Raw genomic sequence first — 15,987 nt, 5'->3', positions numbered from 1 at the left:
CTACAATATAATTATAATTTATATTGTAGCTATATTAGGGTTTATTTTACAGGTAAGTATTTAGCTTTAAATAGGAATAATTTATTTAATAAGATTTATTTTATTTAGTTAGATTTAAATTATATTTAAATTAGGGGGGTGTTAGGGTTAGAATTAGCTTTAGGGGTTAAAAAATTTATTAGAGTAGCGGTGAGGTCCGGTCGGCAGATTAGGGGTTAATGCTTGAAGTTAGGTGGTGGCGATGTTAGGGAGGGAAGATTAGGGGTTAATACTATTTATTATAGGGTTATTGAGGCGGGAGTGAGGCGGATTAGGGGTTAATACATTTATTATAGTAGCGGTGAGGTCCGGTCGGCAGATTAGGGGTTAATAAGTGTAGGTAGGTGGAGGCGACGTTGGGGCGGCAGATTAGGGGTTAATAAATATTATGTAGGTGTCGGCGGTATTAGGGGCAGCAGATTAGGGGTACATAGGGATAACGTAGGTGGCGGCGGCGTGCGGTCGGCAGATTAGGGGTTAAAAAATTTTAATAGAGTGGCGGCGATGTGGGGGGACCTCGGTTTAGGGGTACATAGGTAGTTTATGGGTGTTAGTGTACTTTAGAGCACAGTAGTTAAGAGCTTTATGAACCGGCGTTAGCCCAGAAAGCTCTTAACTCCTGACTTTTTTCTGCGGCTGGAGTTTTGTCGTTAGATTTCTAACGCTCACTTCAGCCACGACTCTAAATACCGGCGTTGGAAAGATCCCATTGAAAAGATAGGATACGCAATTGACGTAAGGGGATCTGCGGTATGGAAAAGTCGCGGCTGGAAAGTGAGCGTTAGACCCTTTCCTGACTGACTCCAAATACCAGCGGGCGGTAAAAACCAGCGTTAGGAGCCTCTAACGCTGGTTTTGACGGCTACCGCCAAACTCTAAATCTAGGCGAGAAAGTGCAGGGAGAGGAGGAGGTGTCGTAAAAATCATGAGGGGGGCTTAGGTAACAGGCAGACAGTGTCCAGTGTAGGAGAACAGACAGGGGAAATATATAGCTTTACATAGAGCATATATCTATAGCCATCATCGCTGACCAATGGCATGCATAGTAAACATGTCAGTAGCTTGGAATATTTTGACAGGCTTGCTTGACATAGCGGCGGGTCCCTTGGAATATTTTGCTGCTTTGTAGCACTTTCGATCATCAGGGCCTTGGTCTGAACTTCAAATGAGTAGTAGATTTTTTTTCTAATGAATTTCAGTTATGTCTATTTCCACTCCTCTTGTATCATATGACAGCCATCAGCCAATCACAAATTCATATACGTATATTCTGTGAATTCTTGCACATGCTCAGTAGCATGTAGGAGCTTTTGACTTAAGTGTCCCTTTAATTATTGTTTCTCTTGCAAGGTGTATCCAGTCCACGGATTCATCCTTACTTGTGGGATATTCTCATTCCCTACAGGAAGTGGCAAAGAGAGCACACAGCAGAGCTGTCCATATAGCTCCCCCCCTAGCTCCACCCCCCAGTCATTCTCTTTGCCGGCTCTGGCAGCAGGGCCTCTCTACGGGAGGGTAAAGTGAATGTGGTGTTAGATTTGTAGTTTTATATCTTCAATCAAAAGTTTGTTATTTTTAAATGGTACCGGTTTGTACTATTTACTCTCTGGCAGAAATGTGATGAAGAATTCTGCTGAGAGGAAAATGATTTTAGCATGTTGTAAATAAAATCCATTGCTGTTCCCACACAGGACTGAGGAGTACCAGAAAACTTCAGTTGGGGGGAACAGTTTGCAGGCTTAACTGCAATGAGGTATGTCTCAGTCATCTTTTTTCTAGTCAAGACAAGGTAATGCTAGAAGACTGACAAGAATCCCCATGTGGGAAGGGTAAGCCATGTTTCTGAGACTCAGTATAGAACTAAAGGCTTATTTAAGAGGGCTCAATAGGCTGGTTGACACTGTTGCAGGGCAATCGATTATTTTATTTAACAAAATACTAATTATAGACACTTTTAAACACTTTTGGTGTGTTTATTACAGGGTTTTATCCACATGGCATTATTTTAGTCACCTATTTTGGGTTTCTGAAGGCCTCACAACTCCGGAGTGGAGTGGGAGGGGCCTGATTTTGCGCCTCAGTTGCGCAGTTAATTCTGACAGATTGTTCATGCTGCTTCACATGGAAGAGACTGTTTGACGACTTCAAGAGGCTTGCTTTTCCCAAAACGAATCCCTAAGGGCAGGTAGGGCCACAGCAGGCTGCTGTGGCAAGGTGCTGTAGTTTAATAACCGGTTGTAGGCTTTAGACTGCTCCGGTTTGGGCATTAAAGGGTTAATCAGGCTGAAACTTGTTGTGCAATCATATCGAAGCATTAGGCACATACTGTGAAAATTTCAAGAGATTTTGTTCATTTTTCACCGTTTTGTAAAATTGTGTGCGCTTTTTATTTCTTAAAGGCACAGTACCATTTATTTCAATTTGTGTTTTTTATTGATTAAAGTGTTTTCCAAGCCTGCTTGTGTATTATACTAATCTGTTAAACATGTCTGACACTAAGGAAAGGCCTTGTTCTATGTGTTCAGAAGCCATGGTGGAACCCCCACTCAAAATGTGTCCCAAGTGCACTAATGTGTCTATACACTTTAAAGATCATATTGTGTCACTTAAAAATATAGCCCTAGATGATTCTTTGACTGGAGGTAATGAGGATAGTCCGCCTTCCTCTCCCCATGTGTCATCACCAGTTACACCCGCTCAAGCGATACCTAGTACCTCTAGTGCATTGGCACCTATTACATTGCAACAACTAGCGACAGTCATGGATAATTCCCTTGCGGCCTTTCTATTCAAACTGCCAGTTTTCCCTAAAAAGCGCGATAGCTCTGTTTTAAGAACAGATGAGGAGCAGTCGGAAGCTTTGGGAGGTTTATCTGATGTACCCTCACAACACTCTGAAGTAGGGGCGAGGGATGTGATGTCTGAGGGAGAAATTTCTGACTCAGGAAAGGTTTCTCAGCGGGCAGAATCAGATTCACTAGCGTTTAAATTTAAATTGGAACACCTCCGCGTACTGCTTAGGGAGGTTTTATCAACTCTGGATGATTGTAACCCTATGGTGGTCCCAGAGAAATTGTGTAAAATGGACAAATATCTAGAAGTCCCTGTATACACTGATGCGTTTCCGATCCCTAAGAGGGTGGCGGATATTGTTGCTAGGGAGTGGGAGAGACCAGGTGTACCCTTTGTTCCCCCCCCCATCTTTAAGAAAATGTTCCCCATAACTGATCCCAGGCGGGACACGTGGCAGACGGTCCTTAAGGTAGAGGGGGCAGTTTCGACACTAGCCAAGCGCACAACCATCCCAATTGAAGACAGTTGTGCTTTTAAAGATCCTATGGATAAAAAGTTAGAAGGTTTACTAAAGAAAATATTTGTTCAACAAGGTTTCCTTCTCCAACCGATTGCCTGCATTATTCCTGTAACTACTGCAGCGGCTTTTTGGTTTGAGGCTCTGGAGGAGTCGCTCCAGAGGGAGACTTCATATGACGAAGTCATGGATAGAATTAATGCTCTAAAACTGGCTAATTCTTTTATCACAGATGCCGCTTTGCAATTAGCTAAGTTAGCGGCGAAAAATTCTGGTTTCGCCATTATGGCGCGCAGAGCGCTTTGGCTCAAGTCATGGTCGGCCGACGTGTCGTCCAAATCAAAATTACTAAATATCCCTTTCAAGGGAAAGACCCTTTTTGGGCCCGAGTTGAAAGAGATTATTTCGGATATCACCGGGGGAAAGGGCCATACTCTCCCGCAAGATAGGCCTTTTAAGGCTAAAAACAAGGCTAATTTTCGTTCCTTTCGCAACTTCAGGAGCGGTCCTGCTTCAACCTCAGCAACCGCAAAGCAAGAGGGTAACGCTGCACAGCCCAAGGCAACCTGGAAGCCTTTGCAGGGCTGGAACAAGGGTAAACAGGCCAAGAAGCCTGCAGCTGCTACTAAGACAGCATGAAGGGGTAGCCCCCGATCCGGGACCGGATCTGGTAGGGGGCAGACTCTCTCTCTTCGCTCAGGCTTGGGCGAGAGATGTTCCCGATCCCTGGGCATTAGAGATCGTTACTCAGGGATATCTTCTAGAATTCAAGGACTCCCCTCCAAGGGGAAGGTTCCACATTTCTCGTCTGTCTACAGACCAGACAAAGAAAGAGGCGTTCTTACGCACGCTGTGTAGAAGATCTACTCAAGATGGGAGTGATATATCCAGTCCCAATTACAGAACAAGGACTGGGTTTTTACTCAAACCTGTTTGTGGTTCCCAAAAAGGAAGGAACTTTCAGGCCAATCCTGGATCTAAAAATTCTAAACAAATTCCTCAGAGTTCCATCATTCAAGATGGAGACCATTCGAACAATCTTACCTATGATCCAGGAAGGTCAATATATGACTACCGTGGATCTAAAGGATGCGTACCTACATATTCCTATCCACAAAGATCATCATCAGTTCCTAAGGTTCGCCTTTCTGGACAAGCATTACCAGTTCATGGCCCTTCCCTTCGGGTTGGCCACCGCTCCCAGAATTTTCACAAAAGTGCTAGGGTCCCTTCTGGCGGTACTAAGACCGCGGGGCATTGCAGTAGCACCTTATCTGGACGACATCTTAATACAGGCGTCGTCTTTTCCCAGAGCCAAGGCTCATACGGAGATTGTTCTGGCCTTTCTAAGGTCTCACGGGTGGAAGGTGAACATCGAAAAAAGTTCTCTGTCCCCGCTCACAAGGGTTCCCTTTCTGGGAACATTAATAGACTCGGTAGAAATTTAAATATTTCTGACGGAGGTCAGAAAGTTAAAGCTTTTAACTACTTGCCGAGTTCTTCATTCCATTCCTCGGCCATCTGTAGCTCAGTGCATGGAGGTAATAGGATTGATGGTAGCGGCAATGGACGTAGTCCCTTTTGCTCGAATACATCTCAGACCACTGCAACTGTGCATGCTCAAACAATGGAATGGAGATTATGCAGATTTGTCTCCTCAAATACAACTGGACCAGAAGACCAGAGATTCTCTTCTCTGGTGGTTGTCTCAGGATCACCTGTCTCAGGGAATGTGCTTCCGCAGACCGGAGTGGATCATTGTAACGACCGACGCCAGTCTGTTAGGCTGGGGTGCGGTCTGGGACTCCCTGAAAGCTCAGGGCCTATGGTCTCGGGAAGAGTCTTTTCTCCCGATAAACATTTTGGAACTGAGAGCGATATTCAACACGCTTCAGGCATGGCCTCAACTAGCGGCGGCCAAATTAATCAGATTTCAGTCGGACAACATCACGACTGTAGCGTACATCAATCATCAGGGGGGAACAAAGAGTTCCCTAGCGATGAAGGAAGTAACCAAAATAATCAGGTGGGCGGAGGATCACTCCTGCCATCTATCTGCAATTCACATCCCAGGAGTAGATAACTGGGAGGCGGATTTTCTAAGTCGTCAGACTTTTCACCCGGGGGAGTGGGAACTCCATCCGGAGGTTTTTGCTCAGCTGACCCAGCTATTGGGCATTCCAGAATTGGATCTGATGGCGTCCCGTCAGAACACCAAACTTCCTCTCTACGGATCCAGGTTCAGAGACCCCAAGGCAGCATTGATAGATGCTCTAGTAGCGCCTTGGTCCTTCAATCTGGCTTATGTCTTTCCACCGTTTCCCCTTCTCCCTCGTCTGGTAGCCAGAATCAAACAGGAGAAGGCTTCGGTAATTCTGATAGCGCCTGCGTGGCCACACAGGACTTGGTATGCAGACCTAGTGGACATGTCATCTGTCCCACGATGGACACTGCCAACGAGGCAGGATCTTCTAATACAGGGTCCATTCAAGCATCCAAATCTAGTTTCTCTGCGGCTGACTGCTTGGAGATTGAACGCTTAATTCTATCTAAGCGTAGTTTCTCTGAATCAGTTATAGATACTCTGATCCAGGCCAGAAAGCCTGTCACCAGGAAAATTTACCATAAGATATGGCGGAAATATCTGTGTTGGTGTGAATCCAAGGGTTACTCGTGGAGTAAGATTAGGATTCCAAGGATATTGTCTTTTCTCCAAGAAGGATTGGAGAAAGGTTTGTCAGCTAGTTCCTTAAAGGGACAGATATCTGCTCTGTCTATCCTTTTACACAAGCGTCTGGCAGAGGTACCAGACGTTCAAGCGTTTGCGAGTCTAAATTTAGTTCTTTCAGTTCTTCAAGGGGTTCCGTTTGAACCTTTACATTCCATAGATATTAAGTTATTATCTTGGAAAGTTTTGTTTTTGGTAGCTATATCTTCTGTTCGAAAAGTTTCAGAATTGTCTGCTTTGCAGTGTAATTCACCCTATCTGGTGTTCCATGCAGATAAGGTAGTTTTGCGTACCAAACCTGGTTTTCTTCCTAAAGTTGTTTCTAATAGGAATATTAACCAGGAAATCATTGTTCCTTCCCTGTGTCCTAATCCATCTTCAAAGAAGGAACGGCTTTTACACAATCTTGATGTGGTTCGTGCCTTAAAATTCTATTTACAAGTAACTAAAGATTTCAGACAAACATCATCCTTGTTTGTTATCTATTCTGGTAAGAGGAGAGGTCAGAAAGCGACTGCTACCTCTCTTTCCTTCTGGCTGAAAAGCATCATCCGATTGGCTTATGAGACTGCTGGGCAGCAGCCTCCTGAACGAATTACAGCTCATTCCACCAGAGCTGTGGCTTCCACATGGGCTTTCAAGAATGAGGCTTCTGTTGAACAGATTTGTAAGGCAGCGACTTGGTCTTCACTGCATACTTTTGCCAAATTTTACAAATTCGATACTTTTGCTTCTTCGGAGGCTATTTTTGGGAGAAAGGTTTTACAAGCAGTGGTGCCTTCCGATTAGGTTACCTGTCTTGTTCCCTCCCTTCATCCGTGTCCTAAAGCTTTGGTATTGGTATCCCACAAGTAAGGATGAATCCGTGGACTGGATACACCTTGCAAGAGAAAACAGAATTTATGCTTACCTGATAAATTACTTTCTCTTGCGGTGTATCCAGTCCACGGTCCTCCCTGGCAATTAAGTCAGGTTAAAAAATTTTTTTTGTTTAAACTACAGTCACCACTGCACCCTATGGTTTCTCCTTTTCTCCTAACCTTTGGTCGAATGACTGGGGGGTGGAGCTAGGGGGGGAGCTATATGGACAGCTCTGCTGTGTGCTCTCTTTGCCACTTCCTGTAGGGAATGAGAATATCCCACAAGTAAGGATGAATCCGTGGACTGGATACACTGCAAGAGAAAGTAATTTATCAGTTAAGCATAAATTCTGTTTTTTAACATTGTGATATTTGTTAGTTTTGTATCTATTTTATGCATACAATCTCCTTGAAGGGAAATACTGTACATTTATAAAGGATTTCCAGGGCATAAGCTATTGTGAAAATGAGGCTGCTATGATCAAAGAGGAAAAAAAGTGTAGTATCTGTGTTTTTTTGTTTTTGTTTTTTTTAAATCTGCCTTTATTTCTAGATGCTCCTCTTTAAAATGTGTAATAAACAATCTTGTTTTATTTTATTGCAATAGAATGCAACAAAATTTCAAGATATTCGACCGAAAGAGCCTTTTAAGCCAAGAAATGACTTCAATGAAAAATTACTGCACCAAACCTACAGAAATATTGTTTCTCTAAAAGATGCGATCAAAGCAAAGCTCAACAACTTGGGTAAGTATATATGTTTGTCTGTCGTTGATGGTGGTTGCCCAGGTGTGGCCCTCAGGGGCTTATTTTGTGGGTCCCAATACTTCTTCTTGATAACCACTCACGTCATCTGAATAACCTTTTTTAAATTGTTTCCTCCAACATAATAGATTTATTTTTTAATCTATGGAATTAAATATGCATCTTCTTCATGGTTATCACTTGCCTCAGTTAGTACTGGAAATAAAACCGCAAATTAGTTTTCTTTCTTATAATTCCTATTACTATCAATAATGTACAAAAACCGTTACAAGGAATAAATACAAAATTGTTTGTAGAATTCTAAGAGTCCCCTCTTTTAAAGGAACAGTCTTCACCTGAACTTGTATTGTTTAAAAAGATAGATAATCCCTTTATTACTCATTCCCCAATTTTGCATAACCAACAAAGTTATATTAATATACTTTACCTCTGATTACCTCTGCAGTCTGCCCCTTTATTTCAGTTCTTTTGACAGACATGCATTTTAGCCAATTAGTGCTGGCTCCTAGGAACTCCACGTGCATGAGCACAGTGTTATCTATATGAAACACATGAACTAACCCTCTAATGGTTAAAAACTGTCAAAATGCATTTAGAAAAGAGGAGGCCTTCAAGGTCTAAAAAAATTGCATATGAACCTCCTAGGTTTAGCTTTCAACTAAGAATACCAAGAGAACAAAGAATACCAAGTTACATGCCCTATCTGAATCATGAAAGTTTATTTTGGACTAGACTAAATAAATACAAAATAGGAATAAATACCAAATTGTTTGTAGAATTCTAAGAGTCCCCTCTTTTTAAATGAGGGTTCTGTAAATACCACATGGTTAATGTAAATATGGTAAAAGGAAGATGTTTACATAATACAATAGGGTGAACATATGCCCTTCTTGCTGATTTCAGAAAGACCCCTTATTGGCAAAAGGCCATCAAATTGTCAATGTAACAATGCAATTATGTTAGCTTTAATAGCATGTTGTTGCCAATTTACTTTTGCTTCTCTGCCACAAATAAACAAACTGTACTTGTCCTAAGACAAAAGGGAAGCTTCAGACTGGTGCTCATTTTTTAATTCCTTTCCTCTACCTCCCAACATAGAGGTCGATAGTCCAATCTTTTTGATTTTCTCTTTAGCTATAGAAAAAAGTGGATTTTACTTTTTTTGGTTTATTTGTTTAATATCTGATGTTTAATATTATTGACAATTTTACTGAGTCAAATAAAGCCAAGCTTAATAACTGCTATGAGGTTCGTTCTCCATTTATCCGCTACGGCACCCTTAATGAATGATATTGGCTGTTAATCAACAAACACCAGAAATTATACAACAAACTTAACTCTGTAACTAACACCCAAATCTAAAATGACGGATTTCCTCTCTTTGTACATTACATCACATCTCTCTTGACTCCACAGCCAATCACAAACCTCACAAAAAACATTAAATGCAACACTTATGCAAGCTACGAAAACATTGATGCTGAAGTGAAAAGGATGCTCAAAGGCCACAATGGACAGTGGAAGATTTCTACATGCAGGTCCAAGGACTGCAGGGATATTACCAAAGCTAAAAAATACCCTAAACACTCCATGTCAGCCTAATATATGACACAGTAGGCATAGACAAGAGATCTTACACACAAAGGTGCAGAAAATACAATGTGTACATTTTACCTTGTTCTGGACTCTACCTGTAGAATAGAAGACAAGATCAGAAGTTGTCAAGATGCACAACACTGCGCATACCAGATATTAGGACTTAGTTAAAAAGGACACTAAAGTCAAGATTAATTCTTCATGATTCCTGTGATGATTGACCAAATGCAGTTGCTGAATTAAAAATAAGGATCAATTATGATCTTGGGCAAGAAGCTCCTAGGGGCCAATTAGCATCTAATGATCACCAAGATAGGTGTTTAAAGGCTATACAACAAGAGATTGCTCTATTCAGAAAGGATAAAAATGAAAAAAATGGACTAATGTGCACCTCCATGATCAGCTGGTTCTGTAACATTTGTGCAGAGTGATTTACCTGAGGAGATAGGCTTTGTTCCCATGCATCATTCCCAGCTCATGGCCACTTCAAGGTGGCTATGAAAGTGGCTACCTAACCCGGAGCTTGTGAGGGATAAAATGGAAAAAAGTATATGGGGACTGTATAATAACAAGATGGATGTTTTTCCTTTATTATGTTGTCTGATAGCATTTTCACCAAAACTGCTAAACATACAGTTTGTTTGTGTTATGTGACATACATTTCTCTTGTTTTACTTTTTTTTCTTAAATTATGCAAAATCACTTTGAGTTATTTATTGATTGATTGATTGAAAAAAATATATAAATATTTTGCCTAACCTGTTTTTCATCAGAGATGAACTACTAGTGTACACATTACACATAGTTATATAGCGTATAGATAGGGTTGGGTATAAGCATCTGACATATCATCTTGAAGGGACAGTAAACACCTTGTAATTAGTCAACATTTCTATTGTCTTGCTGTACTGTAACAACACGTATAAACATTTTAAAAAATAAACTTAATTTTTGCTTGCTTCAAACAGCCAAAATCCACCCACCACTTGCTTTTTTTGAGAAAGCCAATCTGGGTTTGAGTCTACAGCTGACAAGGCTAGCCACAGTCATGATAGTTATTATAAAGTGCATTGTTTTGCAGTTGTTATCAGTTAAAAGCAGTTTGGGGCAAGATTTGTAGCATGTTTAGCCTTTGAGCATTCTTTTCACTTCAGCATCAATGTTTGGTGTAAAACCTGATGTAAAACCCTCTAATGTAGTATCGTATGGGCCCTGCATGTATCTCTTTGTTGCCTGGGGGCTCCCATTCTCTCTTGCACTCCAGGCTTCACAGCAGATCTCACCAACTGAACAGCCCATGACCATGGCCAGCTTCACCCCCAACAACATTCTGCCGGTCGAGCATTCCCTCCTGGCATTCCTCCTCTCTCTCTCTCTGCATACCTATCTCCAAATGTTCACATCTAATCTCAAAATCCACTTAGTGGGTGCTTCCATTTGTAGGGGGTCAAAATGTTTTTGTAAATTCCTGATAGGTATACTTTGGTATTGATATTTGTATCAATGTTGCAACTGTCAATATATTATGTTTATATTTTACATATGTTTATTTCTTGTTTTTAAATTGAATTGATGATTGACTTATTCCATGTCGATACTTAGCACACTTCAGTCATCATCAAAAATAGCTGTTGTGGTTGTTGGCATGAGCAGTGCCATCTTGTTTTTCAGGTCCAAGCATGCGCAGATCGTTGGCATTTATTAGATGTGTGTTATCGATCAATCTGTGGCTGTTAATCATTTATCAAGTGCCTTTGTCTGTTGAATTTGATGTGTTCATTTTAATTCAAGTTGATGCTGTCCATGCATGGTGTGGGTGACTTTTCCGCTGTCCACTCTAATCCAATTAGATATTTTTTCAGTACGGAAATGGTGTTATCTTGACCTTCATAGACAAATACTAACCAAGTGAGACACCCTTCCCTAGAGGGGCGTGGACAGCAAACCGCTTACCCATAAATTGAAAACATTAACAACTATCCCCAGTCCTAGTTCTTTCCTCCATTGGTTAGACAGGGCTAGATCCCTCTCTGGATTTATATATATATATTTGATGGAGGCCTTTTGTGTCCCAACAGGTTATGTTGACATTACTCCCCTTGGTTATTGAAAGCTCCAGTATCTAAGAGGCAGACTAGTTACCTCAGGGGCCCCGGCAAACGTGGTAGCTTCCAGCAATGTTGAGAGACAGTCCTATGGGTGCTGCCATGCTTTCCCTAGTATTATGGTTTAGACCTGCAGTTAAGGGACAGGGGGCATGCCAGGGAACGCTTATTCAGTTGCAATGTATCCTGAAGGGTCCAGAGAGCAGTGTGCAGTTTCACAAGCATTTGTGCTACAGTTTGTTGTGTTGCATTTTGCATGGAGCATTGATTTCTGTAGATCCTGAATAGTGTATGACTGCACTTGGTTAGTATTAGTCTAAGAAAGCCAAGATAATTGGAATTTAAATCATATAAATTAGTAATTTATATATCTTGGCCTGTATCTTAGACAATACTTACCAAGATACCATCCCTATTTTTTCCATCCTATGGTGGACAGTGTAGAAATAGAGATAGGTATTCACATGTTCAGTTGATGGGTAAGGGGGTGTGGAAGTTTCTGTCCATGCCCTTCTAGCTATGGGGTATCTTACTTGGTAAGTATTGTCTTTATAGACCAAGATAAATGTTTATATGATTTAAATTTCCAATTATTGTTTGCATTGTGATAGCTCCAATGACAAAAAGGTTGTAAAGCAGCCAATAAACAGGGTTTCAATCCCCCCTATTTTTTTTGAGTGTGTACTTTGTGATTTGTCTCTCTTTCTCTATGTATATATAAAATTCCAGCACATTAGAAGACTAGAGAAAACGTTATGTTTATTAATATGCTAGGCTACGTCTTTTTAAAGAGGCCCTGATGGGTGTTCCCGTGGTCGACTGTCAAAATAGAAAAGTCCAAATATCCTGGTAAAACAGAATTCAGCTGTTGAATTCTCTTAATACACACTACTGGAGGAGTTTACATGGTTCAAAACTACTTGAAACCACTCGATAATTGTTGTTTCTAATTGACTAGAATATACTTGAATGTAAAACCCTGATGAAGCATTTCTCACTGCTTTTGTAATGGACTGGAATATATACTGATGTTAGATCATCACAGACAGATATGGCTCCCCAGAAAGTTGTTCAGAAGCTATAACATCACTCACATTATCCTCAAAGTGCAAATAAAGAAAGTACTACTTTAAACAATAAACAAAGGGGTGTCCTCTCACTCACAGAAAAAGAAAAAAATAATAGAAAAAAAATGCTTAGATATGAGTTAAACTGGAAATAGAGTTGGATTGATACTTGTTAATCTCCAATAGATCTCCAATATAGTTTGCAACAATGACCAGTTCATATATAATTTTATAGTTAGAGTAAATCCTTAGGTCATGATATGCTACCTAGGTTGTATGTTAGTCCTAATTTTTCTTGTAGAAAATAATTGAACTTTTTAATGTTTGCAGAGGGTTTTTTGTGTTTTTTTTTTAATGAAAATACTTACACTTTTGCTACAAGTTTTAATCTGAATTTTTTATTTCATTGTTGAATTTATAGGTGAAACAGAGGAAGCTAGACCACCAACACAGCCGCACATGAAAGGTTCTGAAGCTGATAAGGCGGCCAGTCGAAGTAAGTGAAACATAAAATATGCATTAGTATAACATTAGATTTTCATAATTTCCATACTTTGCAAATAGTCACCCTCTAGTAATTAATAGGTGTGAAGATTTACAATATTGGATTTATCAGTATCGTCCAAGTAACTACTCAAAGTAGTTCCTCTCTATAAAACTATATACAAAAAAAAGAATTAAATTTAACTTCACATTCTGGATATTGCTTTGTGGCTATTGGGTTTGTTTATGTTATTTTATATATGTTTTTCATATGCCCTTTTCTGTCTTATTCTTGACTATTAAGTTTAACACTTCATCAGAAAATATGGGCAAGCTGATCTGTCATCAAAATAGGTTTCACTCAGACTCTTGTAGAACCATATCAGTATCAGTAGATGACCTCTGGAATATGTAGAAGCACTTCCCAGAAAAATAATGAGGTGGGAACCTCCACTTCATATATCCTGCCCCTTCCTTATTGAATCTGTTAATTGTCTACCTAATTAGAGGCTGGGGTGTTTTTGGTAGCAAGCTGTGTTCTTTCTCAGACCTAGACAGTTTTGTTCTACCTTTTCTTGTCACCATATGATTCAGTTTTGGTACTTACCCACCAGTACTAATATAGTATTACAAGCCTGTGAAAGAAAAGCAGATTTATACTTTACGGTTTCATTTCTTATTTCACATTTGGAAAAAAATAAGCTTAAGATCCACCATGCCCGGCTACATTTTCAAATTATGTCTATGCTTTTCAGAGCTGCTTCAATGTCCTTTCCCTTTCTTCATTGCCCCTAAAGTAGTATTTTTATGTGCATTGCCCTTCAAAGAGCATTCAGCTCTTTTACTGCCCTTAAAAGGGCATTCAGCTCTTTTACTGCCCTTAAAAGGGCATTCAGCTCTTTTAAGAGTGCCCATTAAAACCCTAATCTAAAAAAAAAAAGCCTAAGTCTAACCACCAGATAGGTACTCACGGTTCCTGAAGTCCGGCACTGAAGTTTTCTTCCAAGCGGCGACCTCTTCTATCTTCTTCCATGAACAAGCTGGCGCGGAACTGAAGATAGGTGACCGCGGAGCCATGGAGCGTGGAGATTCTCTTCGTACGATCACCGCTGCACACTGAGGATTCAAGGTACGCATTTAAATATGGAATACCTTGAGTTCCTTTTGGCTGATTTGAGTCTTCAAATTCAAATCAGCCAATAGGATGAGAGCTACTGAAATCCTATTGGCTGATTTGAACAGCCAATAGGAATTCAGTAGCGCTCATCCTATTTGCTGATTTGAATTTGAAGAATCAAATCAGCCAATAGGAATGCAAGGGACGCCATTTTTAAATGCGTACCTTGAATTCACTATTCAGTGTACGGCGGGGATCGTACGAAGAGGATCCTCCACGCTCTGCGGTTGCCGGTCCTGCTCCGCGCTCATCTCCGCTCCGTGCCGGCTTGGTCCTGGATGAAGAAGGAAGAGGACCCCACTTGGAAGAAGATGTCGGCCGCTTGGAAGAAGACTTCACCGCCGCCTGGAAAAGGACCTTCTCCGCCGGACTTCAGCAATGGTGAGTACCTATTTGGGGGGGTTAGACTTAGACTTTTTTTTTTTTAAATAAAGATTAGGGATTCTGGGCACTCTTAAAAGAGCTGAATGCCCTCTTAAGGGCAATGCCCATAAAAATGCCACTTTAGGGGCAATGGGTAGTTTAGGATTTTTTAGTGTTAGGTTTTTTTATTTTAGGGGATTTGGGGGGGTGGATTTTACTGTTAGAGGGGGGACTTACTATTTTTTTAAGGAAAAGAGCTGTTTAACTTAGGGCAATGCCCTACAAAAAGCCCTTTTCAGGGCTATTGGTAGTTTAGCATTAGATTAGGGGGGTTTATTTTTGGGGGGCTTTTTATTTTCATAGGGATTAGGTTTAATTTTTACATTTTTGATAATTTGGTTTATTATTTTATGTAATGTTAGAATTTTTTTATTTTTTATAATCTTAGATTAATTTAAATTTAGTTTTTTTATGTTTAAGTAATGTTAGCTTTTTTTATTTTAATTGTAGCTTAGTATTTTTTTAATTTAGGTAATTGGGGTTAATTTAGGAGGTGTTAGGTTAGGAGGTTTAGTAATTTAATTAGTTATTTGTGTTGTGGGGTTTTAGCAGATTAGGGGTTAATATATTTACTAGGATTATTGAGTTTTGTGGGTTTATTGCGATGTGGGTTAATGGCGGATTAGGGATTAATATACTTTATTCGGTTTATTGCGATGTGGGTTAATGGCGGATAAGGGGTTAATATACTTTATTAGGTTTATTGCGATGTGGGTTAATGGCGAATTAGGGGTTCATTTACTTTATTAGTTATTGCGGTGGGTAATTGCGGTTGACAGGTAGATAGGTGTTACTATTCTCAGGGGGTTACGGTGTTCACATGCTCTATCATTGTTCACAATTACAAGTGGTGAATTATGTGTTGCTCTCAAGTGCAACACATAGTAGCAATGAAAAATTGAGTGCACCTGGAGACCTAAAGTAAAGTTGTCTTTAAATGATAACAAATGCAACACACTGCACTCTATACCTGCTATATGAACGAGGCTACCCTTGCTGTCTGCAGACTAAACCCTGGATTGGCTCCTTTAAATATTTAAATAGTGGGTCGAGTCTGGTTATTGAAAAACAATTTCAGCAAACAATATTAGTTTATTTTAAACATCTTAAGACTTGTCTGATGTTATTCTATAGCAACACAACAGAAATGTCTTGTAATTATAACATATTTACTGTCTTTTTTAGTCTTTATACTAGAACCACAGCAAAACTGAGATCTTGGGGGTTCTATATTTAGCCCCTAGATATTGATTGCCTATAACTAGCAGAAAGATATTGTCAAAAGTAATTGGAAAATGTGTTTACTTTGCTGTTACTACATAGGAAATATAGAAATGGTGGTAAAATTACTGTATAAAGAAAATGGAAGTCTATAAAATTGTTGGTACAGGGGAATTATTGGGGTGGAATCACAAATTAAATGACTCCATACGCA

At 40.1% G+C, this 15,987-nt stretch overlaps 1 protein-coding gene across 1 annotated transcript in view; it reads left to right on the top strand.

The window, feature by feature from the left end:
* Positions 1-15,987, top strand: part of TRIM25 (tripartite motif containing 25) — a 171,269-nt gene that overhangs the window by 68,326 nt on the left and 86,956 nt on the right. Inside the window, exons 4-5 of the mRNA XM_053707343.1 lie at positions 7,545-7,683; positions 12,891-12,965. Of these exons, the coding sequence (XP_053563318.1) occupies positions 7,545-7,683; positions 12,891-12,965 (214 nt within the window). The remainder of the gene's footprint in view (positions 1-7,544; positions 7,684-12,890; positions 12,966-15,987) is intronic.

This window comes from Bombina bombina, chromosome 1 (assembly GCF_027579735.1).
Source record: "Bombina bombina isolate aBomBom1 chromosome 1, aBomBom1.pri, whole genome shotgun sequence".
Lineage (NCBI taxonomy): Eukaryota > Metazoa > Chordata > Amphibia > Anura > Bombinatoridae > Bombina > Bombina bombina.
Note: the sequence above shows the minus strand (reverse complement) of the source record. Positions and strands in the feature narration are given on the sequence as shown.